This window comes from Phalaenopsis equestris, unplaced genomic scaffold (genome assembly GCF_001263595.1).
Source record: "Phalaenopsis equestris unplaced genomic scaffold, ASM126359v1 Scaffold000364, whole genome shotgun sequence".
Classification (NCBI taxonomy): Eukaryota; Viridiplantae; Streptophyta; class Magnoliopsida; order Asparagales; family Orchidaceae; genus Phalaenopsis; species Phalaenopsis equestris.
The window spans coordinates 714,410-738,946 of record NW_018164806.1 but is presented as its reverse complement, the minus strand read 5'-3'; the positions used below and the strand labels follow the sequence as shown (position 1 = coordinate 738,946).

General features: G+C 38.3%; 1 protein-coding gene across 1 annotated transcript; it reads left to right on the top strand.

Moving 5' to 3' along the window:
• Nucleotides 1-710: 710 nt before the first annotated feature.
• LOC110026340 lies at nt 711-23,378 on the top strand. The gene is made up of 3 exons (XM_020727233.1): nt 711-972; nt 8,855-8,923; nt 23,092-23,378. The coding sequence occupies exons 1-3, from the start codon at nt 727-729 to the stop codon at nt 23,251-23,253; spliced, it is 477 nt and encodes a 158-aa protein (XP_020582892.1). The 5' UTR covers nt 711-726; the 3' UTR covers nt 23,254-23,378.
• Nucleotides 23,379-24,537: the final 1,159 nt, after the last annotated feature.

Here is a 24,537-nt window from a genome sequence, read left to right as displayed (position 1 = left end):
TCAAATGGAGGAGAAGTGATCTGGATCACGAATTGAGCAGGCTGGAGACATTTTTGGTTCGCGGTCGGCTAGTGCATGGGAGGGCAACGCGATGGCAATGCTAGAATTTTATTACTCACGAATGTAGGACACAACAACATAGACGTGGTCACGAATAATAGAAGCGACCGCACCGCAGTTGAAACCACAATTACAAAACACGCCAATCAAACAGACAGAATAAGCCAGTTCAACTCAGAAGCTGATTTGGGTAGTCTAACCAATCACACTCTAAATTTCTATGTTTTTTGATATCCAAACCTGCATATTATGAAAAATATTAATTGTGTACGTATGACGGTTATTCGGGAGTATTGAAGGGTTATCTGGCAGTTATTGAGGTTAATACCCCCAATAAACTCACAAACCCTCGAACGACAAGAAATAAAATGAGTGTGTTAATACTCAATAATCTCAATAACTTAGGGCCCGTTTGGGGCAGTTTATTTGGTGCGGTGACGTTTTGTAAACTCACCTGGCCTGTTTGGGTAATCTGCGTTTTGGCAGCTTATGCGTTTTTAAAACGCAGAACTTCTTGACAATGATCTAATTTTTTCAAAAAAATAAAAATTTATAATAGTCGCTACATCTAACTTATCAATAGATTATTTTTAATTAGATTATAAGGTTATTGCAGGTCACGTGCTTATGAGCTAAGCTCTCATATTAGGCTCTCACAACGCATCCATGAGGCCACTCGATCCGAGAACTCTCTCCGAACCGGAAATAGAGGCGCGACTGATGAGAGAGAAAGAAAGGCTACGTGAGATGCGCGGCGTAGGTGGCCCGCTGCTCTGCATCGGTGATCTGCTCAGCGACGTCGGCGACGATGTTGTCGTCGACGGAGACCGTCGGAAGAGTCCTCCTCCCTCACAACCAACTACGGCCTCCTTAGATTCCCTTTCGCCCCATGATCTTCAGCAACTCTTTCAGGTAACCCTCACAATTTCCTACTCCGCTTCTCCCAATACTATTCTTGCAATCATCTCTACATACCTTACTCCTTCAGTCTTTCTTCCCAACATGTGATGGAGTTAGGGATAACCAGCGTCAATGGTGATCGGCTTCCTAGAATCTTGATAGTCGTTCTGGATGGGGAAATGACATTAGGACTAACGTTCCGTTCGCCTTTTGCTTGTCAGACAGAACTGTTTCAATACTAATTATTAGAATAAATTGACAAGGAAATGCATCATTCAAGGTTTAATTGGATGAACGGCAAGTAAATAAAAAAAAAAATTATAAGCAGGATTGGGGAGCTACATTGATACCAGAGTTGACCCAAATCACAACTAAATCTCAAATTTTATTGTTGAATTCATAAGGTTACAACGATGAATCCTCAACTCAAAATAACTCAAACATGTAAATGGTAAATGACAACGACAATGCTACAAAACAATACTGAAAACAGTACAGAACACATAAAAGACTGATTAGAGGAGAGCGACAGGCCTGGAAGGGGAGGGAGGAAGCTGCGACAGTGTTGGACGATGGATGATAGCCTGTGGCTACGGCGTTGGATGGCATAGGAGTGATGGCGGTCTGTTAAGAGGAGGCTGACAACAAGTGGTTGCGATGGCAAAGGAAGTAGGAGTGGTGGCAAAAGGAGTAGGAGTGGTGGTGGTGGTCTAGACAACAGCAAGAACAGGTGTCTGGTGGATAGGCAACAGCCATAAGAGGTGTGGTGGGCTGAACAACAATAGGAAGAGTAGACGGTGGGCGGGACAGCCAGGAATAGGTGTATGGGCTGTCAGCGGCAACAACAGGTCCAAAAGGGGCTGGCGACAACAAAGGCAGACCTTGGAGTGCTAGCAGAAGCAAATACAGGCTCTGGAAGGTTGGCGACTACAGGAAGGGATGGAACGAGCGGAGATAATTACCATCTCGGTCAAGATATAGTCGGAGTACCTTTTCATCATCAAATACAACTTCAGAAGGGAGAAACTCCTTAAATGCAACAAATTGAAATAAAAAACAACCAATTAATAATCCCTTACCAAGCAAACAACATATATATATATATATTATATATATAGAATAGTTTCTAGTGGTTAAAACATGAAGGAACTGGAATTGGAAATAAATAGAATAAAAAGGGAATAGAAAAGGCTAGTATTATAATATGAAAGGGATAGAAAATGCAAGAAATATAATAGGAAGGGGATCCTCTTATGGAAAGAAGGGAAATAGGAAGTAGGAGCCCCCCCCCTGAAGGCCTACCAGCCTAGCCTTCTGCTGGACTGGGACCCATTCTGGCCGACTCAACTGAACATTCCATAAGTCATGCGTCAATCTCCCAAGGTTAGGGGAACTTCGACATTATTTGTCAAAGTTTCTAATTCTTTGTGTGCAATCTTAGCAGCACCTCGATCCCACTGACAACTACACCATCCTCCAAGGCATCGAGGGTCTTTCCCAACTTACAAGCAAACATCAACATCGGTCCATTCTTCTGGGATTCTACTAGTGAATTGAGTCTGTTTCATGCCTCTGTTGCTAAATACTCTCAAAGTAATCTATAGTCAGCTTAACCGGATTTGAAGTGGGAATAACCTGAACCTCCTCACACAATGGAAGCGCTCGTGGTAATCAATCAGCTGTGATATCTTGAAATGCCGTCTGTCGTGTCTGTCCTGTGTTTAGAGCTAGCGTCTCAGGCCTATCATCCATTTTCATCACTACAACTTGTCCCACCGATGTTGCTCTGCTGGCAATGGTGCCTGTGATCTCGTGCTTCATCAAAGGGAGAAATTCTATGTGATTTCCATTCTTGGCGAAAGAATGTGTTTCTAAATCCGTCGTGCCGAGTCATCTAGTCGAATTGTCACCTTTTCCCCAATAAAAGTCGGCAGACATCCATGATGGCCACGTCGCATCACACCTGATCATGTAGTTATCTCCTAATCGAAAACTCCGCTAAGCACCTCCGATCAATGCTAACATTGTTTTTCTTCTTCAACCATGTCAGAGAATATGACTGGGAGTGTCGTTGAGTCATGAGGCTCAATTTCTCCACTATTTGTGTAGACGACACTTTTTTACTTCTTTCTTCATCGATGATGAGGCTGCATACCTTCTCTTGTACAGTGCAACGGGTGTAGAATATATCGTGATGAGGTCACTGCGAATCCCTTGTATCCTTAGTCAGTAGAACCCGTCAAACCACGAGCTGCTAGCCCTTATTAGGTGGAAGATGACGCATCTCACTCTGTTCCTCAACTATCTCCTCGTCGCTAACCTCCTTCACGTCACCCTCCTCAGTAAAAGATGCAAATTGACTCATCTGGCAGCTCGAGGTAATGTGTCCAAAACCTTGGCATCTTAAGCATTTTTTGGCAGAGACTGTAGTTGGCTTGCTACTCTTCTCAGGCTTCTTCTCACTGGGGGTGGCTCTATCCTTATTTGAATTAGTTTTCTCAACTATTTGTGGTGCACTCCTAATGGTATCTCCAATTGTGGGTGATTGCTTGACTGGTGGTGGTCTTGTTCTATTGCTGCTGTGACCAAATGAAAATATGTTGAGATTTTTATATTTATTTTACACTGATTTTGATGATATTGCACTTTAAAGAAATGTATTTTTGATGTTTTGTTGTAGATATGTTGAATTATAGTCATTGGAGCAAAAATATGCAAAAATGAGCGAATTTGGAGCAAAAAAGACCAAAATATGATGATTTGATTTTGGGCGTCGACCGACGACGGGATCGACGCCGCCGACGGCGAGTTTTTCCCGAGAGTCCCTAGAAGGCCGTCGGCGGCGCCATCGAGGCCGCTGACGGCGAGCACGTCGGTTCGCTCAACAGATGCATTGAATGTGTTCGACTTTTTAAGGGATGCTTGGGCAACTCTTGAAAACTTTTCTACAACTTTAAAAGAAACATTTGGAGGCCTAAAAAGGGGGTGTTTGCTGAGTCTTGTTGTTTGTGGTGCCCATTAGAGTGTAGAGAGTGGTTAGTATTGTGAGGAATTCTTCGAGAAATTGTAAGAGTGGAGGAAAAGTGAAAGATTTTTTCCTCCTTGCCGCTTCGAAAGAGAATTCTGTGTGTTGTAAAGAAAGGAAGAGATTCAGAGGAACTTCGAGGAGTTTGTTTGGGGAGGAATTAGAGATAAGTTGTATTTACTTATTGAAGTTTGTATGACTTTGCTTTTATATATAACTTATAAGTTTTCTCGTATCTTCTCTATGAGTGTGAAATAGTGATTTGAATTGGTTGTGTCATGAGAATGTTAAAGAAGTTGTGATGATCTTTTCACTTCAATCTTAATTTACTTTCAATCTGACCAATTGATTTGTTAAAATATGTTGAGTTTTAAAACTAAAGTGAAGATTGCATCTAAGATTTAGGGAGGTCAAAGTCCTTGAAAGTTGAATGCAAATAAATAGGAAAATAAAAATTATCGGGCGTAAAATTGGAGATTTTAGAGTGACAGACTAAAATCCTAAATTCGGTCCTATCGTTTGGGTGCTGAAGTGTAGATGTTAGCCCTCAGGCGAGGGGAACGTGGGAGCTCTAAAGTGAGAGCCGGTATCCTCCCAGCATAGCCGCAGATTCAGTAATCAAGAATATGATTAGTCAATGTTCTTTATGTTTGGTCCAAAGGGTAAAGAATAAGTATACTCCTATTTGACACAATACAATTTGAACTGATTCAATTTATCCATTCACTTAAATTTTTTGACAAGGAGAATGATGCTTTCTTATATATTGAACTTCACATTATAAACTTTATTAGTAGAATTAGTTAATTAAGACTTTGTTAAAATTTCATTTTTATTTCAATTGCCTATTAGTGATAAATATGCAATTTGAATCATATTGTTGTGATTAAGTATTGATTTTTTAAATCTTAGTTCTAGTCGCTAATATTACTCTCTGTGAGATCGATATTTAGGACTCAATTAGAACCTTGTATTACTTGAGCGATACATATACTTGCATTGATAAGTGTGACTTTGCAATTATTGAATATTTTATACACATCTTTATCAAATCTATAACCGTTATCAAGTTTTTCGCGCCGTTGCCGGGGATTTAAATCTTCTAACAGCAGTATCAAATTCTTGTATTTTTAAACATATACAAAGTCGCTGTCATGTTGTCTTTCCACTTTCAATGCTAATGTCTGGACATACCAAGAGACCAATAAGGTTGCATCTATACTGCATTGCTAATAACGGGTTTCAGGCCCCTAGATAATGGTATATGACATGTTCCTTTGGCTCGACCAAATCTCACTTCATCTGCAACTGGTCAAATTGCATCGTAAATTCCTCTGTTATAGGTGGCAACGTCTCAGAAATATATCATAACGGTAGTGAGGTGAGAGGTATTTTCTTTGCATCGCTTCTTTCATCTTCTCCCACTTGGAAATCTTATCACTGTTATCTCTTTTCCTTTGCCTCTATAAGTTGTCTCACAACAAGGAGGCGTTTTTTCTCAATTTGATAGATGCAAGCTTTACCCTTTATCCTTCTGATACCTCTTTGTATTCAAAAAATCTCTCAATTGGTTGAAGCTATTTGATAAAATCACCTGGATCCATACCTCCATCGAATTTTGATAGTTTTACTTTTATTATGAAATCTCTGTGTCCTCCACATGATGTCTCCTCTCTAGGCATTTTGTGATACTGGATTCTGCAACACTTGGCCTTTCTAATTCATCACTGAAATTCTTCCCATGGAAGGGGTTGAAATTCTCGTCTCTTTTGCCTCTTCGATTTTTCTTGTCACTTTCGTGGATAAGTCCCCCTTAGATGTCATCCCCAATGTCCGCAAGTTTTCTATGAAGTCAGTGGTTCTCTTGTTGTATCTCATCCTGGGTAGGCTCCGACATGTATCTTCACGGTGATATGACTAGGATTTAGGGTTGGGAGGTGGAAGGGGTGTATGAGGCTAATTGAAGGTATAGAAAATTTAATTTGGGGCTCTTTGATTTTGAAAATCAACAAGGTGAAATTTGGGACAGGTCAAAGTTTGGCTATGAATTGGAAATAGGACAAAAATATTTTGGTGTAGGGGTAAGTTGAATGCTAGGTAACCCTAGAATAAAACTAGCCTTAGACTAGCTATAATACCAAATAATACCAGAGTTAACACAAACCACGACCGAACAACAAATTTTATTGTTGAATTTAAAAAGTTACAATGACGAATCCTCAGCACAGAACGACACAAACATGCAAACGGTAACTAACTACGGCAACAATGCAAAATAAGAAAAAAACAGCACAAAACACATAAATGACTCGTTAAAGGAGAGGGGCAAGACCTGAAGGGGAGGGAGGAAGCTGCGGTAGTTCTGGAAGGTGGATGGTAGCCAGTGGCTGCAGCGCTGAATGGCATAGGAGTGATAGTGGCCTGCTAGGAGGAGGTTGGTAGCAAGTGGTTGTGGTGGCAAAGGGAGTAGGAGCGATGGCAATGGTATGGACAGCAGAAGGAAGAGGTGACTGGTGGCTGGAAAACAACTGGAAGACGTGGCGGTGGGCTGGACAGTAGTAAGAGTAGACGGTGGGCGGAATAGCAGCAAGAACAGGTGTCTGGGGCCGGACAACAGCAGGAACAAGCCTTAGGGGGGGCTGGCGACAACAAGAACTGGCCCGGAAGGGGCTGGTGGTAGTGAAGGCAGAACCTGGAGTGCTGACAGCAGCACTGGCAGCAGCAAAGACAGGTTCTTGAGGGGTTGGCAGGAGCAGGAAGGATGAAACGAGCTGAGATAATCACCTTGGAGGAGTTCCAAGTCAATTGAGTGAAATAAAAAACAGTCTTTTTCATAGCTCCCAAATGCACCCAATTTAATTATACAAAATGTTCAGTTCTTTGACGAATTTGATTGAAATATCTTAGCCCTTGTAACAATAGAAGAATCATAAAGAGAGGTAATAAATCAGTAGATCTAAATACGATAGTGGTATGATTTCTTATTGGATGCTCATCAAAGATGGAAACAATTTGCTTATCGTCCCTTAATTATGCTTGAGAAAGAAGACCACAACCACATAATAAAGGCCAATGACGCTTGCTCCCTTTCAGCCTTGTTTTACTTTTGTTTCTAACATTCGTATATATCCTTATGTGGAAGTTCAAAGGCCCAGCCATCACCTTTTATGGGTATCTCATATGATACTTAAACATGATGAACCTACACTAACATTAGCTATAGGATAGTTCTATTGGTACTAAACCAAATTGAGTTAAACATTTACAACACTCCCTTTCAATGTTGTTATAGTATACTTTGTATTATATTTATGATTTTAAAATTGAGTCCTCTGAGCTCTCAAAATTCTGAATGATTTGAGCACCGCATAACTTTAAAATCCCTAAATATCTCTGGCCTCACAATAGTTAATGACGTATTAAAAATATATTTTGCTGATTGTGTTGAATCCATCAGTACTAAAAGCATATCTGCCACTAAATATTTGCATTTTAGCTGTTCCATCACTCAAGAGTTTAAATTGAGATCTTATTGTTACCAATCTCACTGGATGGAAATGGAGCACATGGATGATGTCTTTAAACTCCCTAGGTTGTTAGCATTTGAGTGAACATCATTAAGTAATTTATGCTTATTTGATCAATAAGTGAGCTTCAATTTATCTCTTTCCTCACTTGAAGATTTTTGTTGTCTTTTCTATATTTTTTTAAAGTCAATTTTCAAAAATAATATTGACTTTAAATCTATGAAGTGTTAATTCATTGGATATGGAATTAATGATTTTAAATAAAAACTTTGCAAGGATTACAATCAGAAGTTCATTGAAAGTAGGACTATTATATACATTGAAGCTGATAAATGTGAAGTCAAGTTCTGAACAGATTGAACTAAAGAAAGTTCTTGAAAATGATATGCAAGAAAGAGGTCACGTGATTCATCAAAATTTTGAGAAACAACGTGAGCCTAGCAGGTTCGTGATATAATTGAGAACAACTCGAGGAATATGTAAGTCCTTCATTGCATTATTTATTGATAATTGATGTCGGTGAATGAATTATATTGAAGAAACAGTTCATGTTAAAGACTTCGTTAAGCAGGAGTTGGAAATGTAAGTGCTGGAGTAGAAAATAAATGGACATTAACTAAACTGCTAAAGGATAAGAGGGCGTTGTGCAATATATGAATTTGCTGGATCGAATAAGAAAAAACATAATGTCAACAAAATTTATCGAGTAGAGCTTTTGGTAGCATGATATCAGCAAAAGGAACTTGTTGATTTAAATTATATTATTTTCTCATTTCGTTAATCCATTTTTGCCAATGATATTTTTAAGATGCCAATATGTCTTTTCTTCATGAATAAGTCTGAAGATTCTGGAAAATAATTATTTATAAACTTGATACATATTTGTATGGTTTAAAGCATGCTCCTTATTAGTGATGCTAAAAATTTGGTCATGCATAGAATTGTCTTTACTAGATGCATTGCAAATGTATTCTTATTTGTCAATGATATGTTCAATGCACAAGCAAAGTTTACTAAAATCTATAAATTGAAGGAGTATGATCAAAATTCCCTTATGCTTTGATAGTTTTGTAAATAGCAATGTTTTGAGTGCTATGTATGTAAATGCGCCTAAATTCAAATTTAATTTACCTCTATGTTCCTTTGAACATTTGATCAAATCAGCTTAGAATACTACCTTACTTGTAAAAACTCAACTGCATCTTAATCACGTGGTTCTATTTATTTCAGTAAAGCTTGTTTTTCATCATTTTTTATTTTTTATATGGATTTTGTTTGTTATTAACTTTTACTTTGATAAGGATCTTGGGACTCAATATTCCCTTGCTTTTGCATGCCTTAGGAAAACTATGATTTGTTGATCGAGTCATTGTCAGGGAATGACCACTCATGGACTTCTTCAACATTAAAGGTCAGATAAGTGTTTTTTTCCTTAAGGTTTTATTTGTTCCCAACTTGATAAATACAGTAACTTAATGGGAAAGTGTGCGGGTTTTTCATTTTATTATTATTGAGGTTTCAATTGTTTAACGGTTGTTTGTGATCACTTATTTTGAGTATTTGAAAAATAACTTAATTTGTTTTTAAAAAGATAAAAAGCTCAAAATGATCCATACACTATTTATGTATGGTCATTTTAGATCAACTATCTCTTATCTCTAATTAGTCTCTTAGATTACTCAAATTTGATCCCAAATAGTATCTGTTGAAATTGCTATCTATATGAACAAAAAGCGGGCTCTCTTACTTAAACTTTTAGAAGGCATAAAGGAATGGTCTTTTAGGAAAATAAAATTTTCCTTTTTGTCATTTACATTTCCTACTACCGCAAAACTAGCTCATAAAAGTTTTAAAAGAAACTATCCATATGAGCAAATTTTAGCTTCAGCAAACTTATTCAAAACTTATCATAAAATTCTATAGGAGCTCTGGAGGGAAGATATGAGATAGTCCATGGGAGTAAAATGCCCACTAATTAGAGACTATTTTAAGTTTGTTCTCTTTTTTATAATAATAAACATAGTATTAATCAAGCAAGTTTTATCTAAATTTTTTAATTCCAAAAAAAAAAACATTAAATGGTCTTTAAAAGGCCTAAGCTTTTGCCCTACAGAAAGAAAACCTATTGTTCAAGTTATAAGAAGTTTGAGGAGTTTTTCCCACATTTTTCTTTAGAAAACATATTTTTTGTATAGGTTGTAGATTGCGGCTCATTAGTCAGATTTCTAAAAATATTTGGTGAAGTATAGAAAATGATAAGCCTAACTTGGTTAATCACCGTGACGAAAAAAGGAATACCATACAATTTCTTTATATTTACATATCTAATACCTAAACTTAACCTTTTACATATATACGATCCAAATCATTCATATCACATAAAAATACCTTAATTTTAACTTTGATAAAGCGAATTACACTTTTTCGTGCATAGGTAATGGGACATGTTTGTAAAAATTGAAATTTAGGTGTTATATATACACATAAGAATTGATTGGTATTTGTGTAAATCTTAAAAAAAATTAAATAAAATTAAGTGAAATTTATATACATTCCACGCAGCCCTTATGTATTTACATATCTAACATCTAAATAGTCATATTTACATGCCCACCATTCAATGTTTTAACATCACATAAAAAATCTACCATCACTAGCCTTTTAAAAGTGAAATTCACCTTTTCATGCATAGTTTCATAACACCAAAGTGTTATAAGTCTAAATTACAAACTTTGGATTTTAGATATGTAAATACTTATGGATTGAATGGTATCTATGTAAATCTTCAAAATAATAATAATAATAATAATTGTATACACAAATATGTTTGCATATCTAAAATACAAACTTTTTATACATATTTTAAAACAATGGAAACTAATATGATGAACTGAGCCCACCTGCCAAAGTGGTTGAACTGAGCCCACCTGCTGAAGCGGCTGAATCTCATCTCTTATGTAGAGCTGAACTAGTCCGCGTAAGAGGGACAACTACTATAGATGGCTATCATTACTAGCAAGGACACGAGTCCATTTAAAAGTGTTTCTTGACATCTGAATTACAGCCTTTTTTAGCAAGTCACCATGGATGGATGTCGCACTGTACTAAATGTATTTTATATTTTCTTCTCTTTTGGAGTAAAATGGAAGTCAAGATGAGTGAAAGGGATCTTGAATCTTTTCCCGGGAAACTTCTTTCTCTCTCAAAGCATCGTGATCCGAGAAACCTTCACGGGATTATTTTCTCCGGCTTACCAGAGGTTCAAGTTCAATACACAATCCCCGAGATCTTCTCTCAAGCTTTACATCCATCTTTTTCTTTTTCCTTTCTGTAACGAAAATAAGGTCTTTACCGAGCTATATATACCACGATCGATAGAGGGCCCTACGTCCTAAAAGATTCAATCCTAAAAGGCGCGGTTAGCGTGGAAGTTCATACCCAAACTCTGCAAGATTTGTCTATGTAATAAAAGATGAAGGAGAACGATGGATTGATGGATTGTACTAGAGAGTTTGTGATACAACAGATCAATGAGATGAGAGAACAAATTTTGAAGACCGTGCAAGATACAAGAGAGGCCTTCAAATCTCATTCCCAAACCGAGCCCAAAATTCATACGGGAACAGTGGCTCACAGGCAACAACCGCCAAAGCAAGTGCTACTGGAGCAGGAGCCTCCTAGTCAAAACTTATCGAGAGCCAGACCGAGGATAGCTCTTGACCCATTATTAGAGTTAGGCGAAGCAAAAAAAGACAACTTTGACTGCATGTAAGGACAACCTTCTGAAGCCTTGTATGAAGAGGAAAGAAGATGAAGAAGGCGAAGACTCACCTTGAATATTTAGATGAAGAAGCGAGACGAAGAAGATGACAAAGACAATAGATAGCACATTCTCAAAGGAGATTGTAGAAGCTCAAGCATTAAGGAAGTTTAAGATTCCTCATTTGTAATCTTATAAAAGGAGATCTAACCGTACCGATAATCTAGTTCCATTAAGGTCAACAGTCTGCCTGCTCATAATTAACGATGCTTTAAAGTGTCGTTTATTTTTCATGGCATTAAGAGAATCAGCTTAACGCGTGTTCAACAATCTGCTGCCAGGAGTCATCATTTCCTTTGAGAGTTCAAGCACATGTTCGTGGCTCTGGCTCAATCACGAGTCCGCAAAAGCTACCAAAAAACCCTCGAGCTCTCTTAAAAATTCACCAAGGACTTATGGAGAGCTTTAGATGATTCATTAACCTCTTCCAACGAGATATGCTATATATCCACGATCTAAAACCTGCTGTTGCTCACATCACCCTAGCGTAAGGTCAATGTGAGGGGTCGTTTCGGTACCCGCTTGACTTGTGGAAGCCAAAGATTTTGGCCAAGCTCCTCGAGCTTGCGAATAGCCACATATCTACTGGGGAGTATAAGTTCTGTCCTAGTTTCTCCCGACCACAAAAGTCTAAGGAGAGGTTTCAAAACAATTCTCACGACGATTGCAGAACCCGAAGAACCGCTTCAGAAAGAGGAAATCTTAGAACGCTCTCGACAAACATTTCTGACGGGAGCAGGGTGATACCAATAGGAGGTTGGTCGGAAGAAGGTCAGAGCAAAGTCACAAGCAACCTCGACTTCCTACCACTAAAGTCACACCTTTAAGGGTTTCAATGGTTGAGATCGTAGAGAACATTTAAACAAGGGCTTCAAGAAGCCATTTCCCATGAAGGTAGGAACACTCACCCGTGATCCCAATAGATTCTCTGCATATCGTCAAAATCATGGTCACGACACCGAGGAGTGTCAAAATTTTCATAGCCTGACCGAAAAATGGATCAGGGAAGGAAATTTGAAGGAGTTTGTTGCCCCTTAAGCCTGAACTCAAAGACAGGGTAAGACACTAGCCGAGGGTAATAGCGATGAACCCACTTCGATGAGACTGATCCACATCGTCAGCATCATGCCAACCATCTTTTGAGGAGACAAACCTGAAGCTTCGCAAATGTCCAGTCTAAAGAGATTAAGAACATGAGAGATTTATTCAATCACTAGGTCAAACACGCTACACCAATCTACCCTCCTGCCACATTCTCAGATGTCGATCTGCCCACTGGTGGAAATCCCTGTAATGATGTCATAGTATTCACTGCCATCATTGTTGATTACCAATTCAATAGTATCTTGATTGCTAACAGTAGCTCTGTCAATATTCCATTCAAAGGAGTTTGAGAAAATGGGGATAGCGGCTAATCGATTTGCCCCACCTTTGGACCGCTTTTTGTATTTTTCGGAGAACAAAAAGAAACTTGTGATTGCCCTTCTGATGACTTGGGGGGAAGGAGGACGCCAGTACGCGACAACAACCGATTTCATTATCATAGATGCCCCCAACATATATAATGTCATCCTCGGCAGACCGGTGCTGAACACCTTCAGGGCTGTTACTTCCAACTATCATGTCGCTGTCAAGTTTCCACCCTTAGGACAAGTCATCACCTTTCGAGAGACTTATAACAATCCCAAACTTGCTATTTATGAGCCACGGATGGTATGCATGATATACAAGAAGACATCCTCCTGCTCGATAGTAGTAAGGGCAACAACGATCTTGAAGCCATTGAGGTTTTCAAAGGAGGAAGGACCTTCCAGATCAGCGTTGAATTGTTGTCCCAAGAAATTATCGAGATGGCTTTGCATGGGCTCCCAACGAAATGCCTGGAGTCAATATCAACGTCATCTGCCATTGATTGGACTTAAAGTCAGGAGCCAAGCTCGTCAAATAGAAGATACAGGCAATGACAAGTAACCTAGCTCAACCTATCCCTCACAAAACTGCTAGATGCTAGTTTCATTCGGAAAGTGCAATATCCTGATTGACTTGCTAATATAGTAATTGCGAAAATGCAAGTGACAGATGGAGGATGCGTGTCAATTTCACCAACATGAATGTAGCTTGTCCGAAAAATAATCACCCACTACAGCAGATTGATGCGCTGGTCAACTTGGCAGCGGAACATTCATTCATGAGCTTTCTTAACGTATTCTTTGGATAGCCGCGGATCATGATGCATCCCACCGACACAGTAAAAATTGTCTTCATAACCAAGGAGGGGGTATATTGCTATAATGTGATGCCTTTTGGTTTAAAGAACGTTGGGGCAATCTATCAAAGATTGATAGATGCAATTTTCAGAAATAAAAAAAAGGAAGAAATGTTAAATTATACATCAATGATCTCCTCGTAAAAAGCAACTACCTGTCATGACTTCCAATAATGAAGACTATCACGAAAAACTTTATGCGCAACTACCTTTCGAAAGACCTTGGAAAGACCAAGAAGGTGCTCACCTCCGGTTCATCTGCCTCAAGATTCGGAGCAATAAATGAGCTGAAGTATCGAAGTTTTTGGCTAACAAGCCTATAGGGATGATAGCTACCGGTGATAACCAATCGCATGTTTAAGGAGATTTTTCACCACGCAGGGAATCTCCTTCTAACATTTGATAAGGAAACTTATTGGCCTCTGAACCAGCACAATTCTTTGTTCGGAGTAAACAAGCAATAAGTTTCCTATTTCAAAGTTCAACGAACAAGAAGAATAAGGTTAAGGCATAGGATCAAAGGATCCATTGTCTCCATTCTTTCGCAATCACTCTCTCTACCACCACCGAAGGATGAGTGCCACGACTGCATGTTTGTAAAATTATGCTTAACTAGTTTTCTTGGAGATGTGTTTTCACAGGTAGCCTACATGTCTATTTATAGTCAAGGGCAGCCAATAACTGATGTAGAAGATAAAAATACTTAAATGATTCTAAAAGAGACGCTTTGGGAAATACATAGGATACTGAATACTATCCCTTTATATTCTCCTAAGCAACACATAACAACATATATACTATTATTTTACTGACTGTCACTGCTCTCATCCTCCTGGTAGGCTCCATTGGGATAAGGCCAGCTAGGCCCAATTTTCTAGGAGGGAGCGGCAACGGCCTGTTAATTCCAAGGGTATATATGACACATGGGAGGTTGTTGAATCATCCATCATAAAGTAAGCTCACGATCCATGACAGAAACAAGCCCTGGGTAATAGAGAACGAAGTAAAGATACGAGTGGCTGAATACAAAATACGGCCTCAATGTTGCTCAGGATTCCCTTAAACTGAATGTCGAAGTATTGAAAACCCTATTCAATGTAGTCACAAAATTCGTCAGGGAACTGATCACAAAAATTATCGGCCGTCTTTAGGAGGGAGAAATGTGTTGTTACCCCAAACACTTATTAGTTGCTCAGGGGTGCCAAAGATGCCAAGCAAAAAGAGAGCTTGCCGAAGCAACTGAAAACCTCCAAGGAGGTAAGACCTATAGGAAAATTGAAGGACCTCTGAGTCGAAAGGGATTTACACTAGGTTAAAACACGTCGGTTCTCAAGAAGAAAAATGTTAGCTTAGGATAAGTATCGTCAATACATTCAAACAAGAAGAACTACACTTGAGAAACTTATGCAAACATGGAGACAACAGATATTATCGCAACAAAAAAACAAACATCGGGTATAGACCAATAAAAAAATAGACATTTAACAAATTAAAACTTTATATTAATATTAAAAAAAAACTGCAAGTTACAAACACAAAATGCAAAAAGATCCTCAACCGAGGAATAAGTTACAGAGGTACAATATCTATTATCCTTTTTACGAATATGTCCACTCTTCAATTCTAAACTATTGAAAAAGGTCAACACCATCAGTGCGATCTTCAACCGTGGTTTGAGATTGAAGCTCTCCTCTTGCTTCATCATTGAAAGAGCCGACTGAGGGAAGAAGGAGAGACGATCCTGCCAGCAGTTGCGAAACCCCCCGACCACCTTGTTGATGATTCATAACAAGAGAGTCATGGAATTGAAAGCAAATATACGAGCATTCAAAGATCATATATTTGAGACTCATCCAACAAGATCAATATGTCAAAAGAACTTACTCCTCATAAGAAGAGGTCTCAAATACTCTTTACGAAGAGAAGTTCATTCTCTCGACATCTAAAAGGAGGCTTTCTCTCGAATAGAATCTGAATAGGCTAGTATTCAAATTCAACAAACGAGAAGCCCCCTCGTTCGAATATCAACGAGCAGGAAGTTTAGAACCACTTCTCGGAAGGATCGTCCTGTCTGACTTTGCGGAACAAAGGAATTTCTTCCAAGCTTATTCGAGCCAGATTCTTCATCCTAAACATTATTTCTAATGTTTTTCCTTTTTTATAAGGTTTAAAGGAATGCGGGACTTGTCATTCTTCTTTTATATATATAGATTTCAAAGAACAACAGTCACGGGAATGACAATAAACTTGAGTTTTTCGTTAAACAAAGATGGAAATGCCTTGCATCTCAGTTATTATTATCCTTACCTGTAACTCACACTATTTGAAATTTCTAACAGGTCACATTTTGAATGACTAGTTGTATTCAAAATTCAACACAAATATATGATCAATCTAGGACTAGAGGATTTTATTCCCTCTCCTATTTGATATGGACATTAGTTAGAGCCTTACCAGGCCCAAAAAATATGCAAAAGTGTCCCCTCAACACTTGAGCAGCAAAAAACCCTAAATAAATAAAAGCAAGTTCATTGGACATAGGAACAGCCCTAGCTAATATGCTACCCTCTCTGTGCAAAGAGTATTGAGTAGCGTGAGAGCCATCCTTAAGGCGACTCTAAGCGGGTACCCCACGCTGACAATAACAAGATCCACTTAATATGTCACGTGCAAGATTTGACCCATGAAAGACATCTTACCTTGAAAACTATTGCCAAATTCCAGGCATATAGTAAGACTCAAGCAAAAGGATGAAATAATAGCAGCACTTCGTGAAATCAAAAAGGCAAAAAATCATATCACTATCATCTCAAGATAGGCAAAAAGGAAAAAATCTTTATTTCATGAGAAAATTTACGAATTCTTGACATAGCTTACTCCTTTTTTGATGAACATGAAGTAAAGATAGAAATTTTCGCATTATGAAGGTGATTGTGAGTTTGACACGTTGAGTACCTCATTGTCGGGGATTCGCCAAACTTTCCATCACCGACAAATGCAGCTTTCATCTATTCGCACATGTTTGGGCCATAATTTTGGGGGAACTCAGCACTGGCCCTAATAGGTATGATTTATCCGAATAAAGCTCGCCAACTGCCCAATCTTGAGTTAGATCAACAAGGGCCCTCATTGTCGCCTTATTGATCTAAAGGATCCTTTTCTTCAAATTGTACTTTTCCCAGCCACGCGCTTCTGTGGAATAATTTGAAAGGGCCGAAGGGACCCCCTCTCCTTTGGTTCCTCCCTTAGTCGCTTCAGACATGGCTCTTCAGACATCGCTTCTTCCATAACTACTTTGCCTTTATCTCTTGATTGAAGGTTGACCCGGATGCGAACTCGGGGAACTAGGGAAGTTCTAGTAGTTTCTAGGATAACTTCCTTTTTAATAGACACCATATTCACGGGGAGGATCAGGGAAGCATTGTCTGCCTTCTCGTCATCATCGTCACCAATGATGATTATTGGGCTGCTCACATTACACTAGCAGATCCCGACACGTTTTACCCTCCTTGAGTAGTTCAACCAATCAATGCTTCATATCTTTAGTCAACAACACTGAAGGTTTTATGTACTTTTTTGTAAAATAATTGGCTTTGACAAAAAGGCAAAATAAATAGGTAGGTAAAATCATAACCAAAGTAAATAAAAATAGGCGAGTGCTCACCGCACAATGAATTCTTCAGGTAGTTGGACGTAATAAAATTTGTGACATTGAAATGTTTGTTCTTGACGAAAGAATGACTGTACTTCTCAAGTTCAGAAAAACTCGATTCCCTCAGAGCCGCTCTAGGCGCGAGAAGTCGGGACGAAGTGGAACTCTTCCATACTCCCTTATTTGAATAAAATAAAACTTTGTTCTCCATTTCAAGATCTTATGCTCAAGTCCGGTAAAGTTTATTTGCGGTGGAGTTAAAGATTATTGTTCCATCATAATACACTTTCAGCCTTATCAAGACTCTAAAACAATTTATCGATTAATGCAAATCTTGATCACGCAATAATAAGATGAGCGTGATTAGGACTGATATTGAGTTTGAGCAAATCTGTATTGCGTCAACTCATAGAAATTTAAAATGTCCTCAATTCTTGGCACAAAGGAAATCAAAGGCCCAACTTGAACTAATCATAATAATAACAAACTTCACCTTCCACGAGGGTGTTTGGCGCCTCTTCATCTCCAGCTGCTCGGACGATAATTGACTTGTCGAAAATATACTTCTCCGATAGATTTCCCAGAACTGAAGGTCTTAACTTCGAACTGGTTTTGAAATTGTAAGACAAGAAAAATCTCCTACTTTCCTTCATTACAATTGTTTTGCTTGAGTCGGCGAAAGAACTATCAAAGCTATAGTTGCAGAAAAAAAGGAGCCGAAGAAGAAGGATAGTCTATATCAAAAAATACTTCCCGAAGTACTTATAAAGTGGGAAATCATACTCGAGACTTGCATTAATGCCTAAAATCTATAAAAAAAAACCCCCGAGGCATGAAAGGAATAACATTTGCAAAAGTGGTAATCCAAATTTAAAATTAAAAAACAAAAGAAAACTGTGAAGCCTACAAAACCACAACAACAACATTTGATTTCCCAAAACACAAGCACCACTCATGTGAGGCCATGAAAATCCATATAACATAAAAAAAAGCATTTTTCTTTTGGTATAATTTCTATTTAGTACATTTGCTATTCAAGATATTTCTTTATTCAATTCGAATTTTGCAAAAATGCAACTTGCATAATCAGTCACGGGTTGTTGGAGGTACCATCTCCACTATCTTGATTCTAGAGCTTCTAAGAGGAGGTAAGAAAACGGCCGATATCATTCCACTATGGAGTAAGGACTCCTCCATGCACCAACTTCCTTGAGATAGACTTCATGGCTTGATCATAATTGTTCGCCAGGATATCTTGATATGCCTGAGAAGTGATAAGGCAGGATAAGAATTCTTAATTAGTTCCCATATTTTCCATCTGTTTCTTCTGATCAACCACTTGAGCTCGTAGTCCCTCCATCTCTTCTCGTAATGCCTTAAATCTCCTCCTCTCCTGCTATAATTCTATTTTTGTCGTTCAAAGATCTTCTCTCACCTTCACATCCAATTCATGAATCATCCTAGCGGCTCGCTTAAAGGTTGTGTGTTATTATACTATCAAGTAGGTCTTTCTCGAGCCTCTCCTTGTCAAACATCAACACATTTATTTGTCGCATGAGTAAGACCTTCCCATTAATCGACATGGCACTTTCATAATCAACCTTATCTTTCTTAAGCACTTTCAATTTGATCACGGTTCAGGAAGAGAAGCCTTTAGAAGAGAAACTTTCTCCTCCAGTTCAGGACGAATTGAGCCAAACACTCTCTTTTCCCTCATGAGAGAACGGTGGGATGCATCAACTGTGCCCATTGCTAGGATGACGCCGTACTCTCTATCAAGGGGATATGGTGGTCCTTTGGCTTAAGGTCTCGCGTCGTCTCTCTTAGATTTTTGGAACTGATTACCTGGCCTAATTGAAACGCCATTGTGGAGTATCATCCATTAGGGAGCCGATTTTTGGTCAAATCGACCAACACCCTGTTCTTATCTGGATTTGTGATCATTACCCGAACTTCCATAGCAGGAGTAATTAAAGAGATTTACGTCAAAAGGGACTCACATGAAACTATATGACTCTTCTTAGCCTTAGTTGTTGTGTTTCAGTGGGATCTCTCTTCCTCATTATTACTTTTTCTTTTGCCCTTCGACAAGTGCTGCGCGCCCCGACTTGCTAGAGAACTTGCAGGGGGTCCCCCTATCATCAACACCCCAGGGTGTTTCGCAGTGGGGGAGCACTTGTGGAACACTTCCTCCTACTTGACATCACTTAAAACTAGCGTCGAAGGCCCTGCGATGTCAGTAGGCATGGGGAGGGTGGCAGCAATCCGGTAAGATAAACACTTAAAGGATCTACGCTTCTCATTTGTGACAAAGTAATAAGAATGATAGCAGTAATCAACCAACTAATCAGCAACAAAGCTAAGAAAATCACCAACTTCAATACAAAGGAAATGATATTTACCTTTTAACATCTCGTTGAGGAAGACAGTGAAGTGTAGCAAATGATATCAATTGCACTTTCAAAGACTGGAAGCCTTTCTTTTCTTTAACAGTCAGCGGCAAGAGACTGTCCATCTCTCTTACCGATCGCTATGTTTCAGTTGAAATGTTTCAACCACTTATGCTACGGGCGAAGCATAACCACTTCTTCTAATCGATAGGCAATTTGTTAGCAAGGCCTAACATCAGCTGAGAAGAAAACATTACCATATCGTCATTGTGAATTTAACTGGAAGATGTGACAAAACAAAGATTCCGCACATACATATATTATGACCTCCATAATACTCTTAATCAAGTTAGGACTAATATGGGCAAAAATAAGCCTAAAAAAGTTAAAGATATGCACTAGTTTTGCGCATAGAGGGAACCGCAAAGTCGACTGAAATTGCGTAAAGTACATGCAGATATCGTGCTCATAAACAGTGTTGGGAGTTTTCTCCTTCATTGCATGTCTCAAGGTCACAACACTGTCAAAAATATACTTGAATTGTGCCTCTGCTAATAACTTGTTGTCCATGTGTGACCCTTATGATATCTTGCCGACGAGAAGGATGAGCCTCTCTTCTCTGAGCCAGACTCCTTTATCAAGGAAGATCTGCTACATAAGAAATACGATGGAAGGGAAGGCCCTCGAAAGAAGTGAACAAAAGGAATAGATCTATTTCTTTCTCCTTGAAAGCTATATAAATACAATCGTTTGATCTCAGTACGCACAACAAGAATTCGAACGAATACGAAATTTGACAAAGTTAAAATTATTGAGTATATTAAAGCAACAAATTCTCAGACATCAAAAAGCAGTTTTGAGGTAAACACCAGAAAAAACATTTCATCCCAAGAAGTAGAGCCACAAAATACAAATAGCGATACAACCGAATTACCGAAAACATTCATATGCATAAAAATGGAATAAATCATTTTCTTAATGTCCTCCATATGATGGTTCTTGACCCAAGACGCTGAAGTACTGACCAACCACCAGCTACAAAACTGTTGGGGTTTACCCAGCTCCAGACGTTGTCTAAAGGATAAGTCAGTCTCAACGATCTTCAGCCTTTGCCTAATTTCGACAATTTCCTTTCGAACTCGGCCATCTGCTCCCTGGACTTCTGATCGGTAACTAGTTCCCTAGCTTCCAGATCAGCAATATGCTCTCATGTTTCAATGAGTTCACCTTCCATCGACGTTGGCCTTTCCATCACACTGTCACAATCTTCTAAGTGAAAGGAGATATCAGTCACATGACTTGAACTCGACAAATCTTCTTCAGTCGAAGCTAGAGTTTCTCTAGCGATCGGATCTGCCACTTAAATGTCGACAAAAGTGGTGGCTTCGTGTAGAGTCCTAACCTCTGCATCACTCATCCCAGGACCTTCCATGATTTGATTGTTTGGCGTCTCTGAAAATAACATGATATCACACTTGACAAGAAAATAATTCTAACTGATGACATCTCATCATATTACCTTCCAGAGATAGATCATTGTTTCCTTGATCCAGGACATCTCGCCCGACGACACAAGTCTTAGGAAAATCTTTCCCTCTTTCCCTATTGATAAGAGCTCAACATAAGCATCTTCCAAAAGTGAACTGTCGCTTGTCTGTATGACCTACATTTTTACATAAAAAATTATAAGGACTTGCCATGAAATCAATGATTCAAAAGTCTAGAAAGATAAATTGTGGCATCCTCACCATCAGAGTCAGGCTTGACAAAAACTATCATATGAGGCTCCCCTTGCTCTTTGATCACATCAGGAGGTTGACTTTCCGCCAGATCATTCAAATCAAGAGAATCTTCCCAGGTGAGCGAGACTCAAAGTGAGTTTGCGTTACCTCATCTATTAGGCCAGTTCTATGTACCTCCTCCGTGGACGAATCCGAAGGACCTATGACTTTGACAGAAAAACTTGCAGAAGGTACCTTCACCAAATATCCAGATTCTCAGAAAAATTAGTTCTCCTCCAAGATTCTTCTTTTAGGCTCATAATAGCCAATTGCTTTCTGCGACAGAGATTCTTTTCAAGTCACTCGAATCTTGTTTATCATGAAAATAAGATTATAGAAGTAACGCCTCAGGTTTACTAACTAAAGTGCACTCTCTTATCTGTGAACACATAACTCACAATGCTCTTATAACACTTTTTGAAACTTAAAGGGAGCATATTCATGAAAATCTAATAATTGTTGCAATCAATGTTATTTATGACTCAATTTATTTTGTACTTTCTTTTTAAACAGTCCGAATGTCGTGACAACGAAGCACCCAAGTGCATGTCCTGACTAAATATATTCACGCAATCGAATCAAAGGTCTAACCTCTTCAGTCATAAATTTTGTATTCAACAGATCTCAACACGTTGCACCATGGAATCAGAATAACACTTTCTCATAGGAGAGCCAATGCACCCGAGAACAAAGCGGATCTCCCTTACCAGAGTAACTCAAAAGTCTACTCCTTGTAGGCGAAACACAAAGTGCCCCCAAGTTTGGGCTCATGGATGAGTAGGAATGATCTAATTCCTCGCAGGAAAGGTCGATGTGCCCCCAGTTTAAGTTCTATTCTTGAATTATATTGAGCTCTTGCCTCGAAGATCTTTGTTTCGGTTCATTCAACTCAACAGAAGCCAATGACCTACATAACTATAGAGAATCAAACGAACCTCATGCTCTTATTCTTCTCAATGTTTGATCACAGAGCCATGAGAATCAGGGAACTAAATGTATATATGAATATGACTGTATCCTAATTAAATACATATTTTTTATATGTATTCTAAAACAACAAAAACTAATATGTCTAACTGAGCCCGCCCGCTGAAGCTACTGAACTGAGCCCACCTACCTAAGTTGTTGAATCTCATCTCTTTTGTGGACGTGACATAGTTCACATAGAAGGGGCAATAGCTATAAATGTCCATCATTACTCTCAAGGATGTGAGTTCAGTCTCTCTTAAAAGTGTTATCTGTTCAGCAAGACAACATGAAGGAGTGTCATGCTATATTAAATGTATTTTCTATTATTTTTCCTTTTTGGTATAATATGGAAAAAGATGAGAGGAAGGGACCTTGGATCTTTTCCCAAGAAAAAGATGAGAGGAAGGGACCTTGGATCTTTTCCCGAGAAACTTCTCTTTCTCTCTCTCTCTCTCTCTCTATGAAAGCATTGTATCCAAGAGAACTCGGGTCTATTTTTTCCGGTTTACATGAGGTTCGAGTTAAATACACGATTCTTGAGATCATTTCTCAAGTCTCCGATCCATCTCTTCCTTCTATCTTTCTTCCACCAAAATAAGATCTTTATCGAGTTGTATGCATTCACGAGTGATATTGGACCTTATATCCTAAAAAGATTCAACAATAATAATAACTGATTAATTCTGCTGTTCATATTGCAGTTATGTGCTGCTCTAGAGAAAGCTGATAGGCTGATTCTATGCGCTAATTCAAATACCGGTCTGCTGCTGGAAAAGATAGAACTGCTTGAAGGCATTTTGAAGCGTGGTGATGCAGCCGTTGCTAAAGCTATGGAAATTGTAAAAGGCTTCGAAGCAAATTGAACGGCTTTAGAGCATTATCAGATGATTAAAACGATAGAATGTCTCTTATCAGACAAATAATTTGATAGGTTTATTTTTTAATTTTTAATTTTTATTTGGCGCTGATACCATTCGTTCCATGCTGTCTGGAGCTCTTATCAGACAAATAATTTGATAGGTTTATTTTTAAATTTTTTAATTTTTATTTGGCGCTGATACTATTCGTTCGATGCTGTCTGAAGTGGTTGTCTTCTGTGAAATTGAATTTTAGAAATTTTTGTTGTATGGCAAAGCCATGCTGGTGATTGTTTTCTCGTTTTTTCTTGTGCTATTTCTGGTAATTCTTTATAAGTTTGAATGTAATTAGCAATTGTTTGAATTTATTTAGTACTTGTGCACGCGAAATGAAAAAAAAAGGTTTGAGATATCCTGACATAAATCTGGCTTCTGATAGATTTGTTAGCCATTGCATTGATTATGGGATGATTAAAGAAGCTTTCAATTTCTACTAAAATTAGATATTACTGATGCTTATTCGAGGTGCATCTTATCATATTCTTGCGATTTAACGCATCATGTATATCCACTTTTCTTTTTATAACTTGGACCGAATTCAATTGTCGACTCATAAATCGATTTCACTAGGCTTTGATCTCATGATTTTATGATTGGACCTGAAGAACCCAATCAGTAGGCCGGGCGGCCACATAACATCTAAATAGTTGAAGAAAAAATTTATGTGGGAGTATTTTTAACACTTAGCTTTTTATTTCATATTACATTTTATCAATCAATATGAATAAATTATTAAACAGCGTAATTAATTATTAATTAAAGACATCTAAACTATTAAATAATATAATCAATTTATTACATTATAATCATATATTTTTAAGGAGTTTACCTATGAATGCCTAATGATTTAGTGGTTGTTTGGTCGGTAGCATCTTTGGTGCTTCGCATTCCAATATACTGTATTTTGGAAATTTTTTTGTTCGTTCAGAAGGAAATACAATTCAATGTGAAATTGCACTGCATGTGAAACTTCAAAGTATTTCAATAAAAATGCATTATCAGTTGCGGAATTAAGAATCAAAATGAAAGAAGCCAAAAGAGCTCATCCCAAATTAGGAAAACAGAACCTCAACATTATTGATGATTATAACAAAAAAAAAAAAAAGACCTTTTTAACATTATACATATTTACAATTTTTTTTCCCCCAAATTATTGTCCAATTCTCTGATTTCTCTGATTCTTCTACGGATGTACTCTTATAACATTAATCTCTGGCTTCCCTAGAGGAC

What these genes read in the sequence shown, in the direction of transcription:
- LOC110026340 (XM_020727233.1), top strand. Translation starts at nt 727, where the DNA reads ATGAGGCCACTCGATCCGAGAACTCTCTCCGAACCGGAAATAGAGGCG. An exon ending in ATCTTCAGCAACTCTTTCAG is followed by an intron (nt 973 to 8,854) that starts GTAACCCTCACA and finishes TGCATGCCTTAG; the next exon opens with GAAAACTATGATTTGTTGAT. An exon ending in GGACTTCTTCAACATTAAAG is followed by an intron (nt 8,924 to 23,091) that starts GTCAGATAAGTG and finishes TTCATATTGCAG; the next exon opens with TTATGTGCTGCTCTAGAGAA.